Source organism: Ambystoma mexicanum, chromosome 4q (assembly GCF_040938575.1).
Source record: "Ambystoma mexicanum isolate Mex_15411 chromosome 4q, UKY_AmexF1_1, whole genome shotgun sequence".
Lineage (NCBI taxonomy): Eukaryota > Metazoa > Chordata > Amphibia > Caudata > Ambystomatidae > Ambystoma > Ambystoma mexicanum.
The window spans coordinates 1306824165-1306844268 of NC_090928.1; the positions used below are offsets into that span (position 1 = coordinate 1306824165).

The 20104-nt window shown below is 46.3% G+C and overlaps 1 protein-coding gene across 1 annotated transcript in view; it reads left to right on the plus strand.

Annotated features, from left to right (window-relative positions):
• The window catches only part of LOC138468418 (coiled-coil domain-containing protein 88B-like), a 545411-nt gene that overhangs the window by 186991 nt on the left and 338316 nt on the right, over positions 1–20104 (plus strand). Inside the window, exon 3 of the mRNA XM_069608969.1 lies at positions 8673–8937. Coding sequence (XP_069465070.1) covers positions 8673–8937 — 265 coding nt within the window. The remainder of the gene's footprint in view (positions 1–8672; positions 8938–20104) is intronic.

The window sequence follows — 20104 nt, forward strand, 5'->3', positions numbered from 1 at the left end:
GTTTAGGATGTCCTTCCAAAGCTCAGTGTCTGTGCGACTTGTCTAGGATGTCCTTCCAAAGCTCGGTGTCTGTGTGACTTGTCTAGGATGTCCTTCCAAAGGTGAGTGTCTGTGTGACTTGTCTAGGATGTCCTTCCAAAGCTCATTGTCTGTGTGACTTGTCTAGGATGTGCTTCCAAAGGTGAGTGTCTGTGTGACTTGTCTACGATATCCTTCCAAAGGTGAGTGTCTGTTTGACTTGTTTAGGATGTCCATCCAAAGCTCAGTGTCTATGCAACATGTCTAGGATGTCATTCCAAAGTTCACTGTCTGCGAGACTTGTCTAGGATGTCTTTCCAAAGCTCAGTGTCTACGTGACTTGTCTAGGATATCCTTTGTAAGGCAAATGCCTGTGCGACTTGCCTATAATGTCCTTTCAAAGGTGAGTGTCTGTGCTACTTGTCTAGGATGTCCTTGCAAAGGTGAGTGTCTGTGGGACATGTGTAGGATGTCCTTCCAAAGCTCAGTGCCTGTGTGACTTGTCTAGGATGTCCTTCCAAATCTCAGTATCTGCTTGACGTGTCTAGGATGACCCTCCAAAGCTTAGTGTCTGCGTGACTTGTCTAGGAAGTCCTTCCAAAGCTCATTGTCTGTGTGACTTGTCTAGGATGTCCTTCCAAAGGTGTGTGTCTGTGTGACTTGTCTATGATGTCCTTCCAAAGGTGAGTGTCTGTGCGACTTGTTTAGGATGTCCTTCCAAAGCTCAGTGTCTGTGCGACTTGTCTAGGATGTCCTTCCAAAGGTGAGTGTCTGTGCGACTTGTCTAGGATGCCCTTCCAAGGCTCAGTGTCTGCGTGACTTGTCTAGGATGTCCTTCCAAAGGTGAGTGTCTGCGTGACTTGTCTAGGATGTCCTTCCAAAGCTCAGTGTCTGTGTGACTTGTCTAGGATGTCCTTCCAAAGGCGAGTGCCTGCGAGACTTGTCTAGGATATCCTTCCAAAGCTCAATGTCTGTGTGACTTGTCTAGGATGTCCTTCCAAAGGTGTGTGTCTGTGTGACTTGTCTATGATGTCCTTCCAAAGGTGAGTGTCTGTGCGACTTGTCTAGGATGTCCTTCCAAAGGTGAGTGTCTGTGCGACTTGTCTAGGATGCCCTTCCAAAGCTCAGTGCCTGTGTGACTTGTCTAGAATGCCCTTCCAAAGGTGAGTGTCTGTGCAATTTGTCTAGGATGCCCTTGCAAAGCTCAGTGTCTGCATGACTTGTTTAGGATATCCTTCCAAAGCTCAGTGAGCCTCATTACGAGTCCGGCAGTAACCCTGCCGGTGCTACCGGCAGGTTGCCACCAGACTCGTGACATTTTACTGGCACCTAGCTTACGACTTATCTAGGATATCCTTCCGAAGGCCAGTGTCTGTGTGACTTGTTGAGGATATCCTTCTACCTAGATTTAAAATATACAGTAGGGAGAAAATGCACCTAAATTTAAAATATACAGTAGTGGGAAAATGAACCTAGATTCAAAACTCACTTAGATTCAACAGTGTAATGAAAAACCACATACATTCAGTATAATGAAAGGCCAGTTAGACTAGATTCAAGCAGGTATAGGATAATTAGGTAGTAAGAGTGAAGGATGTTTACTGGAGTGCAGTAATGGCTGCACTCCCCACCTACACCATACTTACCTTATCAGTCGCTGTAAGTTGTCTGCTTCACGTGTCACAGGCGAACACATGCAAACACGGAGTGGAGCTGCTTAGGGAGGAGCTGCCCTTTGCCTCTGGCCCTTAGTCGATAGTTGCCCGGGCAATGCTACCCGGTCCCAGCGTTGAGAGGGTGGCTTCCACAACCTCTCGCCAATCCCGTAGAGCGTGGGTGGGGAAAGGGAGGGAGAAAGGCTAGGGGAGGGATTGCAGGTGGAAACCAGGAAGAGACCAGGAAAAGAGAGAGAGAAAGAGAGAAATATACAGGGAAAAAAAACACACAAAGGGGAAAGAGAGCAAGATGGAGGGTGCAAGAGGGGGGAACTCATATGAATCGTGGTGGATGCTGCAGGACCCACTTGTACGGGCCTGCTGCTGGTGGAAATGCCATCTCGACTCCAAAACAAGCTCAAAGCAGGGCTTTGACTCGCCAATCACACAGATGAATGGCAGGGAGAGGGAGGCAGAAAAGGCCAGGGGAGGGATTGCAGGTGGAAACCAGGAAGAGACCAGGAAAAAAGAGAGAGAAAGAGAGAAATAAACAGGGAAAAAACACACAAAGGGGAAAGAGAGCATGATGGAGGGTGCAAGAGGGGGGAACTCACCTGAATCAGGGTGGTTGCTGCAGGACCCACTTGTACAGGCCTGCTGCTGGTGGAAATGCCATCTCGACTCCAAAGCAAGCTCAAAGCAGGGCTTTGACTCACCAATTACACAGATGAATGGCAGGGAGAGGGAGGAAGAAAAGGCCAGGGGAGGGATTGCAGGTGGAAACCAGGAAGGGACCTGGGAAAAAAGAGAGACAAAGAGAAAAAGATCAGAATAAAACACACAAAGGGGAAAGAGAGCAAGATGGTGGGGGCACTCAACTGGATCAGGGGGCCGCTGCAGGACATGCTTATACGGGCCTGCTGTTGGTTTCGCCACTGCTGCTGGTATCACTACTTCTCCGCAGGGGAGGGCCGTTTCCCATGAGGCTAGGGAGGTGCAGTGCTACCCAATAGTCCCCTTAGGTGTGGTTTAATGCAGGAGGACCTTATGGGAAAGGACTCCCCTTCTGGAGCAAGTACAATCACCTAAGGTACAGCTCATTGAACAAGGTGTTCTAAAGGTTTCCTTCTCTGGCGGCCTTCCTGGTTATCTGCTTTTAGCGCCTTGATGCCCTTTGGCTATACATACATACAAAGTCACACCCCAACCTTCCCAAACCCCCTCCTTCATTCCAAGCCACTTCCTGGAAAGTAGACCAATGTATTACTGTAGCCCTTGGGATACAACCAAAACAGAAAATACCAGGTTGAAGAAGAGCACAGAAAACATGACGATTACTGACTTTGCTAGTACTGGTACGAGGTGACCTTGAGGAGGCATAGAGATCAAGTTGTCAAAACAAACAAAGGACTTTGACAATCCACCAGGGTGGGACTGGCAATAATGTATAAGAAGAGATGATGGACTAAAGAACTTGTCAAGCCCAGCCAGTAGAAGCAGCAGAGGCAGAGAGAATCGCGCGCAGGAGTTTCAAACTTGGACGGCAAACCTGAGGAAGAGAAGAATAGAGTATGCTGGCGAGCACCTGACAGAGTTCTCCTGAGGTCTTGCTGCAACAGACCCAGGCACAAGACCTAGAAAAAGCATAGCCAAGCAGAGCTACATGCCGAGATGCTGCGGTACAGTGAGAGTCGAGGCGAGAAGCCTGAAGAACCACAGAGATGGACCTTAGCCCCAGGATGCCCCAGTGGATGTGCCGAAGCCCTAGTGCAGGTAACGGGTGGTACGGGAGCACAAGGCTGCAAGCGGGGAACGTTCAGGTGATGTCGCCTCTGCTCATGAGCAGTGATATGGATGTCAGGCCAAATAAGGGTTAGCCGTACGTCCAAACTAATCTTCCTCATATCAGTGGCAGAGATAAGCCCACTGACCATCAGAGAGGGTCTGGGACCCCAATATAAGTGAAGCAAGCATCCGAAGACATCTTCCATGTAGCAGTGGTAGAGAAAAGCCCACTGACCACCAGAGAAGGGTCTGGGGCCCCAATACAAGTGAAGCAAGCATCCGGGGACATCTTCCTCATATCAGTGGCAGAGATAAGCCCAGTGACCACCAGAGAGGGCCTGGGAACCCAATATAAGGGAAGCAAGCATCCAAGGACATCTTCCTTGCAGCAGTGGCAGAGGAAATCCCATTGACCACTAGAGAAGGGTCTGGGACCCCAACATAAGTGAAATATTCATCAGAGGAAAGTATTCTCAGAGCAGTGGCAGAGAAAAGCCCACTGACCACCAGAGAATGGTCTGGAACCCCAACATAAGTGAAATAATCATCGGAGGAAAGTATCCTCAGAGCAGTGGCAGAAATATGTCCACTGACCACCAGAGAAGAGTGTAGGATGCCAATACAAGTGAAGCAAGCATCCAGGGACATCTTCCTCGTAGCAGTGGCAAAGAAAATCCCACTGACCACCCGAGAAGGATGTGGGACTCCAATACAGGTGAAGCAAGCATCCAGGGACATCTTCCTCATAGCAGTGGCAGAGAAAAGCCCACTGACCACCCGAGAAGGGTGTGGGACCCCAATAGAAGTGAAGCAAGCATCCAAGGACATCTTCCTCTTAGCAGAAAAGCCATTGACCACCAGAGAAGGGCCTGAGACCCCAACATAAGTGAAATAAGCATCAGAGGAAAGTATGCTCAGAGCAGAGGCAGAGATAGGTCCACTTAAACCCAGAGAAGGATTTGGAGCTTTGCTAATACTGTGAGAGAGGCAAAATAAACACCAAGATTGAAAGATACAGAAAAACACTCCAAAACACCAGGAGAAGGGTGTCATTCTATTGGTGAAGAAACTAAAGCCATTTGATTATACTCAAGAGACGCCAGGGCAAGGGAGTCATTCTCCTGGTGAAGAAACTAAAGCCCTTTGATTATAGTCAAGAGACGCCAGGGTAAGAGAGTCATTCTCCTGGGGAAGAAACTAAAGCCATTTGATTATACTCAAGAGACGCCAGGGTAAGGGAGTCATTCTCCTGGTGAAGAAACAAAAGCCCTTTGATTATACTCAAGAGACGGCAGGGTAAGGGAGTCATTCTCCTGGTGAAGAAACTAAAGCCCTTTGATTATACTCAAGAGACGCCAGGATAAGGGAGTCATTCTGCTGGGGAAGAAACAAAAGCCCTTTGATTATACTCAAGAGATGCCAGGGGAAGGGAGTCATTCTCCTGGTGAATAAACTAAAGCCCTTTGATTATACTCAAGAGACGCCAGGGTAAGGGAGTCATTCTCCATGGTGAAGAAACGAAAGCCCTTTGATTATACTCAAGAGACGGCAGGGTAAGGGAGTCATTCTCCTGGTGAAGAAACTAAAGCCCTTTGATTATACTCAAGAGACAGCAGGGTAAGGGAGTCATTCTCCTGGTGAAGAAACTAAAGCCCTTTGATTATACTCAAGAGACGCCAGGGTAAGGGAGTCATTCTCCTGGTGAAGAAACTAAAGCCCTTTGATTATACTCAAGAGACGCCAGGATAAGGGAGTCATTCTGCTGGGGAAGAAACAAAAGCCCTTTGATTATACTCAAGAGATGCCAGGGGAAGGGAGTCATTCTCCTGGTGAATAAACTAAAGCCCTTTGATTATACTCAAGAGACGCCAGGGTAAGGGAGTCATTCTCCATGGTGAAGAAACGAAAGCCCTTTGATTATACTCAAGAGACGGCAGGGTAAGGGAGTCATTCTCCTGGTGAACAAACTAAAGCCCTTTGATTATACTCAAGAGACGGCAGGGTAAGGGAGTCATTCTCCTGGTGAAGAAACTAAAGCCCTTTGATTATACTCAAGAGACGCCAGGGTAAGGGAGTCATTCTCCTGGTGAAGAAACTAAAGCCCTTTGATTATACTCAAGAGACGCCAGGGTAAGGGAGTCATTCTCCTGGTGAAGAAACGAAAGCCCTTGATTATACTCAAGAGACGCCAGGGTAAGGGAGTCATTCTCCGGGAGAAGGAATGAAAGCCCTTTGATTTTACTCAAGTATCGCCAGGGTAAGGGAGTCATTCTCCTGGTTAAGAAGCGAAAGCCCTTGATTATACTCAAGAGACACCAGGGTAAGGGAGTCATACCCCCTGACTTTGTTGTGAACTATATTGTGGAGTGTTTAGATGAATACCAGGAGAAGGGAGTTGAGTCTTTGTTGGAACCACAAGCCAGGGGAAAGGAGTCATTACCACGTACCCTTTTACCATAGAACATTTTTGGGAACAATGCCTGAATACCCGTTGAAGGGAGTCATTCTCCTGGGGAAGGTACTTTCTGTTGGATTATTTGTAAGGGATAGAAGTAGGTTGTGGAACAGGCCGGTGGAGGTTGATTTCGACGGACATTCTGGCAGACCCTTTAGAATGAGTTTGAGGTAGGGAAACCCCTGTTAGAAGATAGGGAGGGTGAGGGACTATAAATAAAGGTTTACAGTAACCAGCAGGCTGCCCTTGTGTCAGCTTTCCTCTTCAACACCAAGTCTGTAGAGGTTTCATGTATCACAACTGTATTGTATTGCACTTTCACTAAACCGATACCATGTTGCATGCTAACCTTCCATCATTCATTTGTATAATTCCAATATTAAAAGTAATTATTTCTGAATACATTATTTGATGCTTTTTTTATATGCAGGAAATATTTTGAATCGTTTGGTTTAGCAAGTATGTTCCTATTCCATGTATGAAAATAAACATGCGGCCATTGACAACATGTCCATCTGTTCTAATGCCAGTCTTGCTGCATTTCCTCTCTAAGGACTAGAGATCAAGCAGCACGTTGGCAGTAATAAATACATTACGAACAAGATTCAGACCCTACAAAGCACTGCCTTAAGAGTTGCCTTAAATTTCCCAAAGAAGGCCCATATCTCAGACCTTAGGAGATCTGTCAATTGGCTTTCCACAAAAGAAAAGATTCTCCTCAAAACAGCATCCTTGACACACAAATGTCTCCATCAGTCTGCCCCATACTACCTGACAGCTAGATTTACTAGACAAGTAGCTACCCGTCCTCTGAGAAAGGCCAACTATAACTGCCTATTAGTGCCCAGATTTAAACGCACTAAGTCCGGTGGGAGTAGGTTTCCTATCAAAGCAGCACAATACTGGAACTCCCTCCCTCCCTCTCTAAGGGAAGACCCACCATCCTTACAATTCAGTTCCAATCTCATCCATTGGTTCAAGGAACACGACATCTGACCTTATATTACACGCTATACCCAAGTCTTCACTGTACTTATTGTATATATCTGTTTCACCGTATTCTCACTGCTTGGTCTCTGTTCATTTACTTACAATGCATATCTACCTTCTGTATAACTTGCACTGCCTGCTTATTGCTGATGATGTGCACAGTATTGTAACCAAAGCTGTATTTTAACTTTGTGTAATAATATAACATAAGCTTAACAACCCTCTTGATGCCCTTCTGCCCTGATACCTATGGGTCTGGTGCGCATTAGAAATAATAAAACAAACAAACAAACAAACAAGCAAGAAGCAAACCACATTTAATTGCAAGCCTCCAGTGACTTGGACAGACTATAAACCATGCTATGAAGGAGTGCCTCTGACCCAGAGCATTTTGTTCACCACTGAAATAAACTATCTTGCAAGATGTTGTGAGCGAATAAAGGACAGATCCCTTTAAGGAAAGGAAGACGCAGGACAGTGGGAGGGAGCAGGAAGAAAGGGGAAGGGGAGAGGCAAGAGAGGAAAGGGGCAGTATGTAAGAGGAGGAATAAAGCGAAGGCTGGAATGGAGACGGGCTCCTGTGTAGTCATTGAATCTACGTAGGATGGCCCACAGAGGGGCAAACAACTGGCGACGAGGCGTTCACGCCCACGATCACCCAGAGGTGGGACTGACAAGCCCAGCAGTTGGATTGCCATGTCGGAGGTGGGACCCTTAAAACACATCTGTATGTGAAAAAGTGTCTCCTGAAATATGCATCAGTCAGTATACGGCATTATTTGATTATTTGACACAGCTCAAAGTTAAACAGGAACAGATATAATATTCTCTTCTAAATAATAATGCAGTGATTCACAGCTTTACAGACTGCAGCTCAATGTTGCATCACAACAGGAAAACACACAGAGAGTAGACACATTATAGCTGACACACACACAAGTTTTGCTAACAATGTCAGACATGTCTTACTATTCCAAGATGGTGCCTGTTAAAATCCTGCCAAAGTCGAGATGCAGTGGACCTATGACAATTCCTCTCAGAATCAAGAAGCAGCGGATTGAAAGCCATTGGGTTCCTGGTCATCACATTATGTATCACTGTAGTGCAGCACACATGTGGAACCACCATTAATGCATCGAGCAGCCCGGGAAGAATGCAGCTCTTAAAAGCAACATTTCATACATTCCTCCCCAACTTACAGAGTTTCACCCGTTTCTACAAAATGGCCGACAGTAAGAGAGCTTTTCCCATGATGCACTCCTTCTGCATGCCTGAGCATTCACTGTACATTTTGCTGCAAACATTGAGGTCACAAAGTTCACAGGAATGGCATAGCTCTCAACTCACACGCTTTTGGCGGGTGTCACCCGCCTTGTAAAGGGCTGTGTCACCCGCCAAGCCTCCTGCACGACCATTCATTTCAATGGCTGTCTCACCCGCCAAAAACAAAATCGGGTGATTTCACCCGCCTTTGCAACAGAAATGGTTGAGAGCTATGGGAATGGAAAGGAGGCACTTATCGGTGAAAATGTATGAAACACCTCACATAAGTGGCCCAGACACCGCTGTATACTTGTATGCATCAGGTAAAGTGCAGAAACCTATCCTCAAAAGAGGCTTTTTGGCCAATGAATAAACGGCGACCTTTGTAGGCTGTATGTTGGATTACTAGTGTGTTCCCAACGGGAAAGAGCAACGTTGCTTTTCTCCTCCTGATCACATGACTCTTTTCTCTGAACATCATGATAATATCCTTCTTCTCGTTTCAGGGTGAGCAGCAGTGCAGCAAGCCCTCCGCCCTACGCTTCCCACCATGAGTTCTACCCTGAGAGTAAAGCCTCGTTCCCACCTTTTCCTCTGGAAGATGCACTGGAAGCTGAGCTTATGAGGTCAGAGGGCAGAAGAAGCGCCATGACGGATAGCCTCTACACTGCATACAGTGCCATGAGGCACCAGGATGAGTGTCTACAGGAGCAGGACCGAGGCCTGGTGAGCAGCAGGGCTCAGATGGATCATCTCTTCTTCAAGCAAGAGGTACAGTTCCCCACACTCTTCAGGAAATGGCCTCAAAGCAGCATGTGCACCCCTGAAAATTACCCAATATTAACTAAATGTGTAATGACTTATGAAGACATAACATGATAGTGTGAGTTTATCAGCGAAGCAATTTGCAGCTATCGTAGCCATAACGTGCCAAGGAGCTGAGAAATTACTGGACAATCAATGCAACATAATGGTGCGTCCGACGTCCTCAAGAAGTGCTAATATGCACCACAATGGTGTGTCTGAGGACCTCAAAGAGAGTGAATGCTGTAACGAATCGGAGGTGATTATCCCAGAAACCCTGGCCTGAGACCCTTCTCATGTGGCCAGGAAAAGGCAGATGCTTCCTGGTCCTGACCCTGGGGGTGGTGTTCTGCGGGAGGATCACATGAGGGGGAATTGGGTCAGGAGAACATGGAGAACCCCTTTACTAACTTCCCTCGAGACTGTACAGTCTTAATGGCCTATTGTAGAATTAAAACCTTTGAAGAAAAAGGTAATCACAAGTAGTCCCAAAACTACTGGAACAAGGAAGAGGGACTCAGAGGCACTAAACTGCTAGGTGCAGTCTATTGGCTGTAATGACGCAGACCTGAGCAGGACTTTAGAATATATAAGTCCTCCTCGGTGTGCAGGTCATTAGAACAAGGAGGTGGAGTAGTTGTAGAGGTTGCCGTGCCGCGTAGTTGCAGTGGAAGAAGAAAGAAAACTGAGCCACCGGAGCCACCGCTATCTTTGAAGCGGATACCAGTCCTGATATGGTCTCCAAGATTGATGGCCTTAAATGCAGAGGTTGCGCAGTGGGAATCGGTGTTGTTGTTAGAGTTTCCCCTAGAACCTTATGGATGCGGTGGAAGAAACATCATCCACGTTACCTACAAGGGAATCCAAGATGGCGTCTTCTTAATGCCGTTTTCTTGCAGCACAGAACAGGTCTAGTCATTTCCAAGATGGCGACATGTACCAAACCCGTTCCATATCTTTCTTCACTTCCAACGGGTAGGTGCGTCGCTTCTGCTCGCTCCGTGTGCTTAGCCTTTTGACTCTGCACATCTTTTGCTATCGCTTGCGATTCTTCTTTAATTACCCTTACTGTTTCTTTCGTATTGTACTTTCTGCTTATTCATCTGCTACTGCAATCTTACACTTGGCATCCTTCCACTTATACTTACCTTTATCGGTGTTCTGCCGTTCCATTTCCCCGCTCCTCCCTTCTACCGCGAGTTGCTCTCTCTTTCACAGTTCGTTCTGTGTTTTCAGCCTTCCGCTGCTTCTAGTATTTTCCTTCTCTGTGTGGCTATTTCTTTCTCTGTCCCGTCTGCAGCGGAATCCTTCTGTTCCTGGCTTCATCCGTTGGTGTGCAGTCTTTCAGAACATTGCCTTTCCTTGTGCACTAATCCCTCGGCAACAAGTCTTCTACTGGACTCCCGCAGCCATTACTGCAGAATCGGTGCTTCAGAAAACATCCTTCACAGCTACGTGTTGATACTACTTCTACTTCCACGCCGCCTCCTCCAAACAACCATTCACTGCAGACTTCATCTAATCTACCTGGATTGCATCGGGTTTTCTACCCCAAGAGGCATTCCTGAGGGTGCTACCCCTGAGGAGTCCTATCCTCTGGCCTGTGAACGATTCGGGGGAAGCATTATGTTCTACAACCTCATTGGCACGACAGCTACTGGCCGGCATCTATACAAGAACAAAGACTGTAATTGTGAGTACCAACTTAAACAAAGAAAAACGTAAAATTATTAGAGTAAGCGATGCTCATGGATCAACAAATACAGCAGTTGGTAGCAGCCGTCCAGAACCTCAATACGGAGGTACAGTCACTAAGAAATGAGAACACTGTACTCAGACAAATGGTTACTTCTCGTACAGAATTACCTCCTGGACCAATACCCATGGGAAAGTTCGACGGAAATCCTAAAAAACTTTAATTAATTCCTTGACTCCTGTACGGTTCAATTTACACTGAAGCCGTTGTTTTTCCCTACAGATCGTGCCAAAGTCTGTTTTTGATTTGCAATCTGTCAGGAAGCGCTCTGGCTTGGACCACTCCGCTGGTTATCACAAACAACCAGCTTATGGATTCTCTAGCCAGATTTACCAATAGTCTATAAGCGATGTTTGGCAGACGTGAACTGGTGGTTTCAGCCCAGGAAAGCGTACTTGATCTGAAACAAGGGAGCATGGACATTCTAACCGTTATCACACAATTCAAGCAGCTAGCTAATGAGACTTCCTGGGCCGACAATGCTCTTTTGACTATCTTCCGAAGGAACTTATGTGAAGAGCTCAAGGATGAAGTTTCCCCGAGTACCACGTCCTCAAAGTCTGGCTGAAATGATCACCTTGGTATTACAGATGGATTACTGCATACAAGAAAGGAACCAGGAAAAGAAGAAAGGAAGACAACACTTACCCTTACCCTTTCCTAGACCAGATAATAAAAAAACTACCAGAAGTTTTGAAGGAGGTGAACCTATGCAGCTGGGAATAGCCAGAGGTCCTTTAACTCCTGAAGAGGGACAGTGGAGAAGAACTCTGGGATTATGTATGTATTGTGGGTCGGAGAAACATGCTTTGAAAGATTGTCCTCTGACACCTCCCCGCCGTTCGGGAAACGCCTCCATCCACCCATAAAGGGAACCATGAGTGGGTCACTGGTTCAGAGTTCCCAGGAGTGTCTTTCGTCACCTCAGAACATGGTAGTTATACCTGTCATATTACAGTTTAAGGAAGATACTATCCAACAGGTCCCGGCTCTAGTGGACTGTGGAGCTGCCGGACTGTTCATGGATTTGGAATGGGCTACAAAGAACAACATACCTTGAGTCACTAAAACCATGGCCTTGCCAGTGGAAGGAGTTGATGGTACCCCTCTTGCTTCCGGACCCATCAAAGAAAACACAGTGGGCCTCATTATAACCCTGGCGCTCCCGTAATGAAGGGGTCCGGTACGGGACCGGCCCCCTTCATTACGGGAGCGCCGATTACGAGGTTCCCTTTGCGGGACCCTGTAAGGACACCTGGTAAAACCAGGAGTCCTTTCCGGGTCCTGCGAGGGGAAGAGGGAGGTAATAATGGGCCAGTTGTTATGTGCCCGTTATTACCTACCTCCCCATTCCCATTGAGCCCTATGGGGGCTCAAATGGGAATGGGGAATGGTTCCTGCAAGGAGGAATTACCGGGTCCTCCTATGTCGGAATGACCCGGTAAGTCCTCATTGCAGGAACCCGGTAATGGAGCCCGGTTTGGAGGCAGCCGTGGTGCTAATAGCACATCAACACAGCCACCCTCACTAGCTACCACACTGTGCGCAATTTAGGCTTACTGAATTCTACCACAAGTCCAACATCCACTTTGTCTCAGGTTCACAACACCACCAACTGCCTTACACAGGATTACCACTCTACGTCATCTGCTGTTATCCAACCTAGACTACCCTGTGCCTTAAGGATTAGGAACCAAAGATTAGCCTCTAGATGCCCGCACTGGTCATATCACACTAACAACCATGTAACTGACAACACCTGCAATGCCAGCATTAACAAAACACATCCTCTCTCGACACCTATCACTAATATCCAGCCATACAACGAGACCATTGCCTCTAAACTTAAAGGTGCTCTCATCAACGCACGTTCTGTCCCAGCACATGCCCTTGATATAGCTGATCTCATTGTCACAGAAAACCTGGACTTGCTTGCAGTCACGGAAACTTGGCTGCATGCGGACTCCGGTCCTACCCTGACACTGGCCATTCCAGACAACTATTCCATAATCAGGTGTGACAGGGATACCAACCAATCTAAGGGTGGCGGTTTAGCCGTCATATTTAAGAGCTCGCTCAATATCAGAATTGCTAATAGCCTTCAGCTACCCTCAGCAGAATCACTATCTATCAAATTGCCTATATCTCCGAATCATACAGCCACAGTCCATCTTATATACAGGCCTCCTGGCCCAACCTCTTCCTTTGTAGAAGACATCTCTTCTATCCTAGCATCTAGTTCAAAGCCTAGCTCTCAATTATTATTTTGGGTGACCTTAACCTGGGCTACCTGGACAAGAATGACGCCAAAGCCACAGATTTAGCAAATGTCCTGACTGACTTCGGCCTCACACAACATATCAAGGAGCCCACCCATATTAAGGGTCGCACTCTCGACTGGGTCTCCGATATGAATTGTGCTCTCAACAATATCTCTGTATCCCCTTGCGGTTGGTCTGACCACCATATAATTTCATTCTTCATTAACACCCGCCTACCTGAAGACAAACATAGCCTCGCCCCTCCCACTTACACACGGAACAAAAAGGACATCACAGTTGAGAAACTTCTACCTCTCATCCTCCCTTTACTGAACGCGGCATCTGAGTCTTGCTCTCACCCCACAGTGTTAGTAGACACCTATAACCGTGTCATGCTAAAAGCCCTCAATACTATCGCCCCAATCAAATTGCGCAAACAAAAACCGCGGCCCCACCTGAACTCTTGGTTCACACCGCAATTAGGCGAACCTGCGCAAAGAAAAAAGAAAAGCCGATGCTCTCTGGAAAAGTGCGCCCTCTCCAGTAAACAAAAATAACCTACGTCAGCCTCCCTTACCTACAAAGAAGTTATCCTCAATGCAAAAAAGGAAGTATACAATAAAAGGATCACCCAAGCCCAATCCAACACCAAGGAACTATTTAAGATACTCAAGGAACTTGAGTCTCCAATTGCTCCTCTTGACACATGTACCCCGGACACGGAATGGTGCTCAAATATTCAAAAAGCTTTGCTGGACAAAATTGCCATGCTCCAAGCTACAATTAACGCAAAAAAACCTACGTTTTAGACTCAACCAGCGCCACCCCGATCTACAAAATCCAGTCGCCTAAACACGACCTCAAACCATTCAGTTTCTCACCCCTTACTATCAAGGAAGTAGAAAACATCATAACCAAGCTCAAGCCTTCTAACTGTCAGGGTGATGCCTGCCCCGCAGCCATCATTAAGGAGGCAGCACCTGATCTCGCCCCATTTATTACCTTTTTCATAAATGCATCCTTTGAATCAGACACTGTGCCCGACAACCTCAAGGATGCGTGGGTTATACCTTTAATTAAAAAAACTAATCTTGACCCTAGCAATCCTTCAAATTATAAGCCCATCACCACGGTGCCATATTAGCTCAAAATCCTCGATCGCGCAGCCTATCTCCAAATCCAGGAGTATCTCGAACTCAACAATCTACTAGGGCTTAGACAATCTGGCTTCCGTCCCAGGGATGGCACAGAGACAGCGTTATTAGATCTAAAAACCCAAATCGAGGACCTGAAAGACAAGGGAAAACTGGTGCTCCTGCTCCTCCTTGATCTTTCAGCAGCCTTTGATTTGGTCGACCACCATATCTTCTGTCACCATCTCAAAATTGCCGCCCACTTTTCTGACGCAGCTACATCCTGGATAAGCTCATTCCTTGCCAACAGAACCATGAGGGTTTTCTCTCTAGCGCCAGCCGATCCAGCCCACGTCCCCTGTGGAGTCCCACAAGGATCCTGTGTATCTCCCACACTATATAACGTGTTTACCAAACCACTCTTTGATATCCTCGACTATCTGGGTGTCTCATACATTAATTATGCGGATGACACCCAGATACTCATCCCTATCACTGGTCATTACGTAACCGACTCCAAATCTCTTAATTCAGTCTACACCGTCATCCAGGCCTGGATGGCTAATCATGGGCTTTGCCTTAATGACGAAAAAACTGAGTTAATCATCCTTGGCTCACAAACTAAACTATTGACGGGAATGATATCAATGTCACCAAAACTCTAGGAATATACCTTGACGCCACCCTGTCCCTCAATCGCCAAACCAATGCAGTTGTCTCTGCATCATCTTACACCTGCAAACTGATTACAGCCTGCTGGCCCCTCCTGACACCGGACAACTGCCTGATACTCGCTAGAACCCTCATCCTGTCTAAAATCGACTATTGTAACGCCCTTTACCTAGGGACCAGCCAAAGAAACCTTGGCAAACCCCAGATCACGCAAAACAATGCCATAAGGGCAGCACTCAAGATACCCAGACGGAATCACATCTCCAATACCAGACGTAACATTCATTGGTTGCCTATCTCTCACCGCATATCACTCAAAACACTTGTACTTACCCACAAGGCACAGAACAATGTAGCTCCTGCCTACCTAGCATCACGCTTCACGCAACACACAGCCACTAGACCATTGAGATCCGCCCAGGCACACACACTGGACATCCCCAGCTTCAAGTTACGATCTGCTGGAGGGTCGAGGTTCCCTGTCCTTGCCGCCAAGCTTTGGAACTCCCTTCCCAATGTCCTAAGGAACATTCCGCACTGCCACGCCTTTAAAGCCAAAACCAAACTATGGTTACTTGAACAAGATGCCTTAGCATCCGCCCGGCATCTTTCAGCTGCTAGTGCTGTTTTGCGCTGCTGACCACACTTTGTGTGCATCTGAACATGTCTGTATCTATATGTGCATAATTTGCTTAGGCTCGCTACCCTGTCGACCTGCTGTAATATAATTTGACTTTGATGTAAATATATCTTGTAACTTGTAACTGCTTACTGCTTTTACCTTCTGCTGTAACTTGTAACCTTGACTGATGTAACTATAACCTGTAACTGTATATTGTTTTACCTCTGCTGTAACCTGCAACTTCCCCCAAACATGCACCCGCAAGCCTCTGGGCAAGGTGCGCAATACAAATAAATAAATACAAATGCAAAAATACAAATACATGTACAAATACCATGGCTACCTCCAAACTCGTAATGAGGCCCAGTGAATCTTATGATGAGGATTTCATCCCACGAAGAGAACATCAATTTTGATCTTACCAAGGCAGAACACTACCCCTTGATATTAGGACTACCATGGTTGGCCAAACAATCCCTTCATCAACTAGTCTGCTCGAACCTTGTTTTTGGGGTCAGAAAAGTGCATTACATCGTGTCTTCTTGAAGGAGCAGTGGGGCTGTTTTCCGCTCCCTGTCAAGAAAAGACATCCCCTAAACCTCCAGCTATTGCACACATTGCACTATTACCAGAGTGTTATCAGAATTACCAAAAGGTCTTTTCAAACGAAGAATTCAAAGAGCTTCCACCTCATAGAAAAGATGACTGTTCCATTGACATCATACCTAACGCTCAAGTACCGTTTGGCAGGATGTATACACTTTCCAATCCTGAAAAAGAGGTATTGAAGGAATGCTTGCAGACTAACCTGCGCCATGGCCTCATCACCGAGTCTAAGAGTTCCGCAGGAGCTTCTCTCTTTTTTATTCCTAAAAAAGACTGCAAAGAACTAAGACCTTGCATTGATTATAGAGGCCTAAACAAGGTAACCCTCAAGGACCGATAGCCATTACCCCTTATCCAAGACATCCTTGAAGCGGTAAGAGTGGCTTCTGTATTTACAAAGCTTGACCTTAGAGGAGCGTACCACCTGATTCAAAACAAAAATGGGGATGAGTCGAAAACTGCCTTCCGCACACCTTTTAGGCATTATGAATATCGAGTAATGCCCTTTGGGCTAGCTAACGCTCCCTCGGTTTTTCAGCGTTTTCTTGACCATATATTTTCAGATTTATTACTACATTAACTCATCGTCTATTTAGACGATATTCTCATCTTTTCTCACAACCTACAAGAACATGTACAACATGTAACCGAGGTGTTACAGCGCTTACAACGTCACCATCTTTATGCCAAAATCGAGAAATGTTCCTTTCATCAATCCAGCATACCTTACTCAGGTTTCATTCTTTTTGCAAAAGGAGCAGCAATGGATCCTAAAAAAGTGGAGGCTATACTGCAATGGAAACCAACCCAGAACATTAAGGAGACCAGAACATTAATTTCTATCGTAAATTCATTCCGAATTTTTCCCAGGCCATCAAACCTTTTACCACCCTCCTACAAAAAGGAAGAACTTTTTGTTGGAATCAAACAGCTCAATAGGCCTTAGAGAAATTAAAAGATGCCTTCACAACGGCTCCTATACTGAGATTACCTGATCAGTCCAAGCCCTTCATTTTAGAAATGGATGCATCAGAATCTGCAATAGGAAGAGTCTTAAAGCAGATCTCCAAAAAGGGGATCGAGCATCTTATAGCTTACATGTCCAAGACTCTATCATGTTCTGAACGCAACTACACTGTTCTTGAGAAGGAATTGTTGGCCATAAAACGAGCCTGCCAAGAGTGGAGACATTTGCTGTTGGGAGCACAACATCCGGTTCAAATTCGAACAGACCACAGGAATCTAAAGGTACTGCAGAATTTTGAATGCCAAAATAGCCGTCAAGCACGATGGGCTTATTTTTTTTCCTCCTACAACATAATTCTTACCTATATTCCTGGAACCAATAACCAAATTGCAACACCTATTGTCCATCATCAATTTCCTCTGAAAATATGATGCCACATGCTTCTTTTGTCTATTTTGTCTCTTCGTTCTTGCAAGAAATACAAAGGCATGGCAAAAAAGTACCTGCAGAAGAAGTGAACAAATACCTCCTAAAACAAGATGGGGAATTATACTTCCACTGAGACCAGCTGTATATACCTTTGGGAGTTTCTAGACAACAAATCCTTAAAATGTGTCACAACCATAAGACAGCAGGTCATAGGGGAACAGCTACCACTTTAGAAATGATCACCCGATACTTCTGGTGGCCCAAGATAAAAGAAGACGTCAAAGAATATGTCTATTCTTCCCTTAATTGTCCACAGTCCAAAACACCTCGTCAACTGCCTATAGGCAAACTGTACAACCATCTCTACCCTCTCATCCATGTGAAAAAATATCCACAGACTTTATTGTAGAGTTACCGCCTTCATCACACAACACCGCAATCATGGTAACAGTGGATTCCATGAACAAACTGGCCTACTTTATACGCATGACCAAACTACCTTCTGCTTCTCAAATGGCTTCTTGTTTTCTGCAGACCATTTTTCACCTACACGGATTGCCCAAAAGCATACTGCCTGATAGAGGGTCACAATACATCTCCGCCTTCTGGAAGCATATGTGCAGTTCATAAGGAATCCAATGCAATTTAACTTCAGGCTACCACCCCCAGTCCAATGGCCAGACAGAGAGACTCAACCAATCATTAGAACAATATCTTTGTTGTTTCATATCCGCCTCCCAAGACAACTGGAGCTCATTGTTACCATACGCAGAGTTTGCTTACAACAACTCCATACATTCTACCATACAGATGTCACCATTTTTTTGCACTTATGGATTCCATCCCTCTATTTTTCCAACAGTCACTCCTACTCCCACGAAGGTACCTTCGGTAGACGCTCTTGTGGCAGAAATACAAGCTGGACGTATGAACGCCTGCAAGAACACATTTACATCCATGGGGACAAAATATAGCTCTCCTCAAGATACCTTCCCAAGTGTCTGATACCTTCCAAACTCTCCCCTAAATTGTTTGGTCCTTTTGTAGTACTCAAGGCAATAGGAGAAGTGGCTTACCGCATACAACTCCCTTCTTCTTGGAACCGAATACACAATGTTCTTCATGTCTCACAACTCAAGCTGTCACAGGTTTCCCCCCTTCTCACCTGTCTGTGTTGTTTGTTCGAGTTCTTCGATGAAGTCTTCTTTCGCACCATTTGGGTCTTGTATAACCCTGTGTGTGGGTCCTCGGTGTCCAGCGTGCGGTTCGAGTCCCGTCTCCAGGGAGCGTTCACATGACGGGGAAAAAAGTCCAGGAAATGGCGAGGAACGCACTCGGAAGACGAGTGCGAAGGAAGTCCAGGAATGCAAGGTGAGGACAATAAGGGGAGGATGAAGGAGGAGGAAAATTAGGGGACGGGTGACCAGGAATCAGTGGAAATCGCTGCACGAACTATGGCACCACACGTCTGACTACTGCAAGTGGTAGTGTTGAGACGTGCAGGGCCGCGGGGCGTGTCTGCTTTGTAGAACGCAGAGCGTACAACGCAGAGACTGGCAAATAGCGTTTCATGTTCAGTGGCCATGTTGGGAGTACTGCTGAGTTCAGTCCCCTATGCGTCAGGGACCACGAAGTCCAAAAGGGACCTTTCCGGTGGTTCATGACAGCATGCCTCCTCCGAAACCCAGTCCCTCCGGGTTTACCCGGGTGTATAAGGTGATACCTTCGGAGTAGTCTGTGGGCATTTATGTTTGAGACTGGTTCCCAGGTGCGTTCACTGGGAGGGTACCCTTTCCACTCGACCAGATACTGTAGCTGACCACGTCTGTACCTGGAGTCATATATTCTGGACACTTCGTATTCTAATTGATCATTGACAACCACAGGGGTAGATCTTGGAGCAGTCAGGAAGGACTGGACGTATGGTTTCAACAGAGAAGTGTGAAAAACTGGGTGGATCCTCTTCCAGGATTCTGGTAGTTTGGGTCGGAAGGCCACTGGGTTAACGATTTCCTTTATGGAAAAAGGGCCATAGTACCGGGGAGCCAACCTATTTGGTCGCAAGTGTCGAGGCAATAGTTTTGAGGATAGCCAGACCTTATCACCCACTGCGTATGAAGGCCATGGTCTTCTTTTGGAATCCGCATAATGCTTGGTGTTTGTTCGGGCCTTTTCGAGGTGTTGTTTGGCTTCTCTGTGTACGTTGATGAGGGTTTCAATCCAGGAGTCAACTGTAGGAACTGGGGTAGGATGTGGGAGTATGGATGGTAGAACCGAAGGGTGGAATCCTTGGCTACAGAAAAAGGGGCTGGTTTTGACAGCCGAGAGGTCCGAATTATTGTATGCAAATTCAGCCACGGGCATTAGAAGTGACCAATTGTCCTGGACCTTGGTGGCAAAACAGCGAAGATATTGCTCCAGGGTTTGATTCATGCGTTCAGTAGCTCCATTGGTCTGTGGATGATAACCTGAGGAGAGGGCACGTTGGATTCCTAGTATACGACATAAGTGTTTCCAGAACTGAGATATGTACTGAGGTCCTCTGTCAGATATGATCTTGGAGGGTAGTCCATGAAGTCGGAATATGTGTTCCAGGAAGATTCGAGCGAGTTCAGAGGAGGATGGTAGTTTGTATAATGGTGTGAAATCAGCCATGTGAGTGAATAAATCAATGGTAACCATGATAGT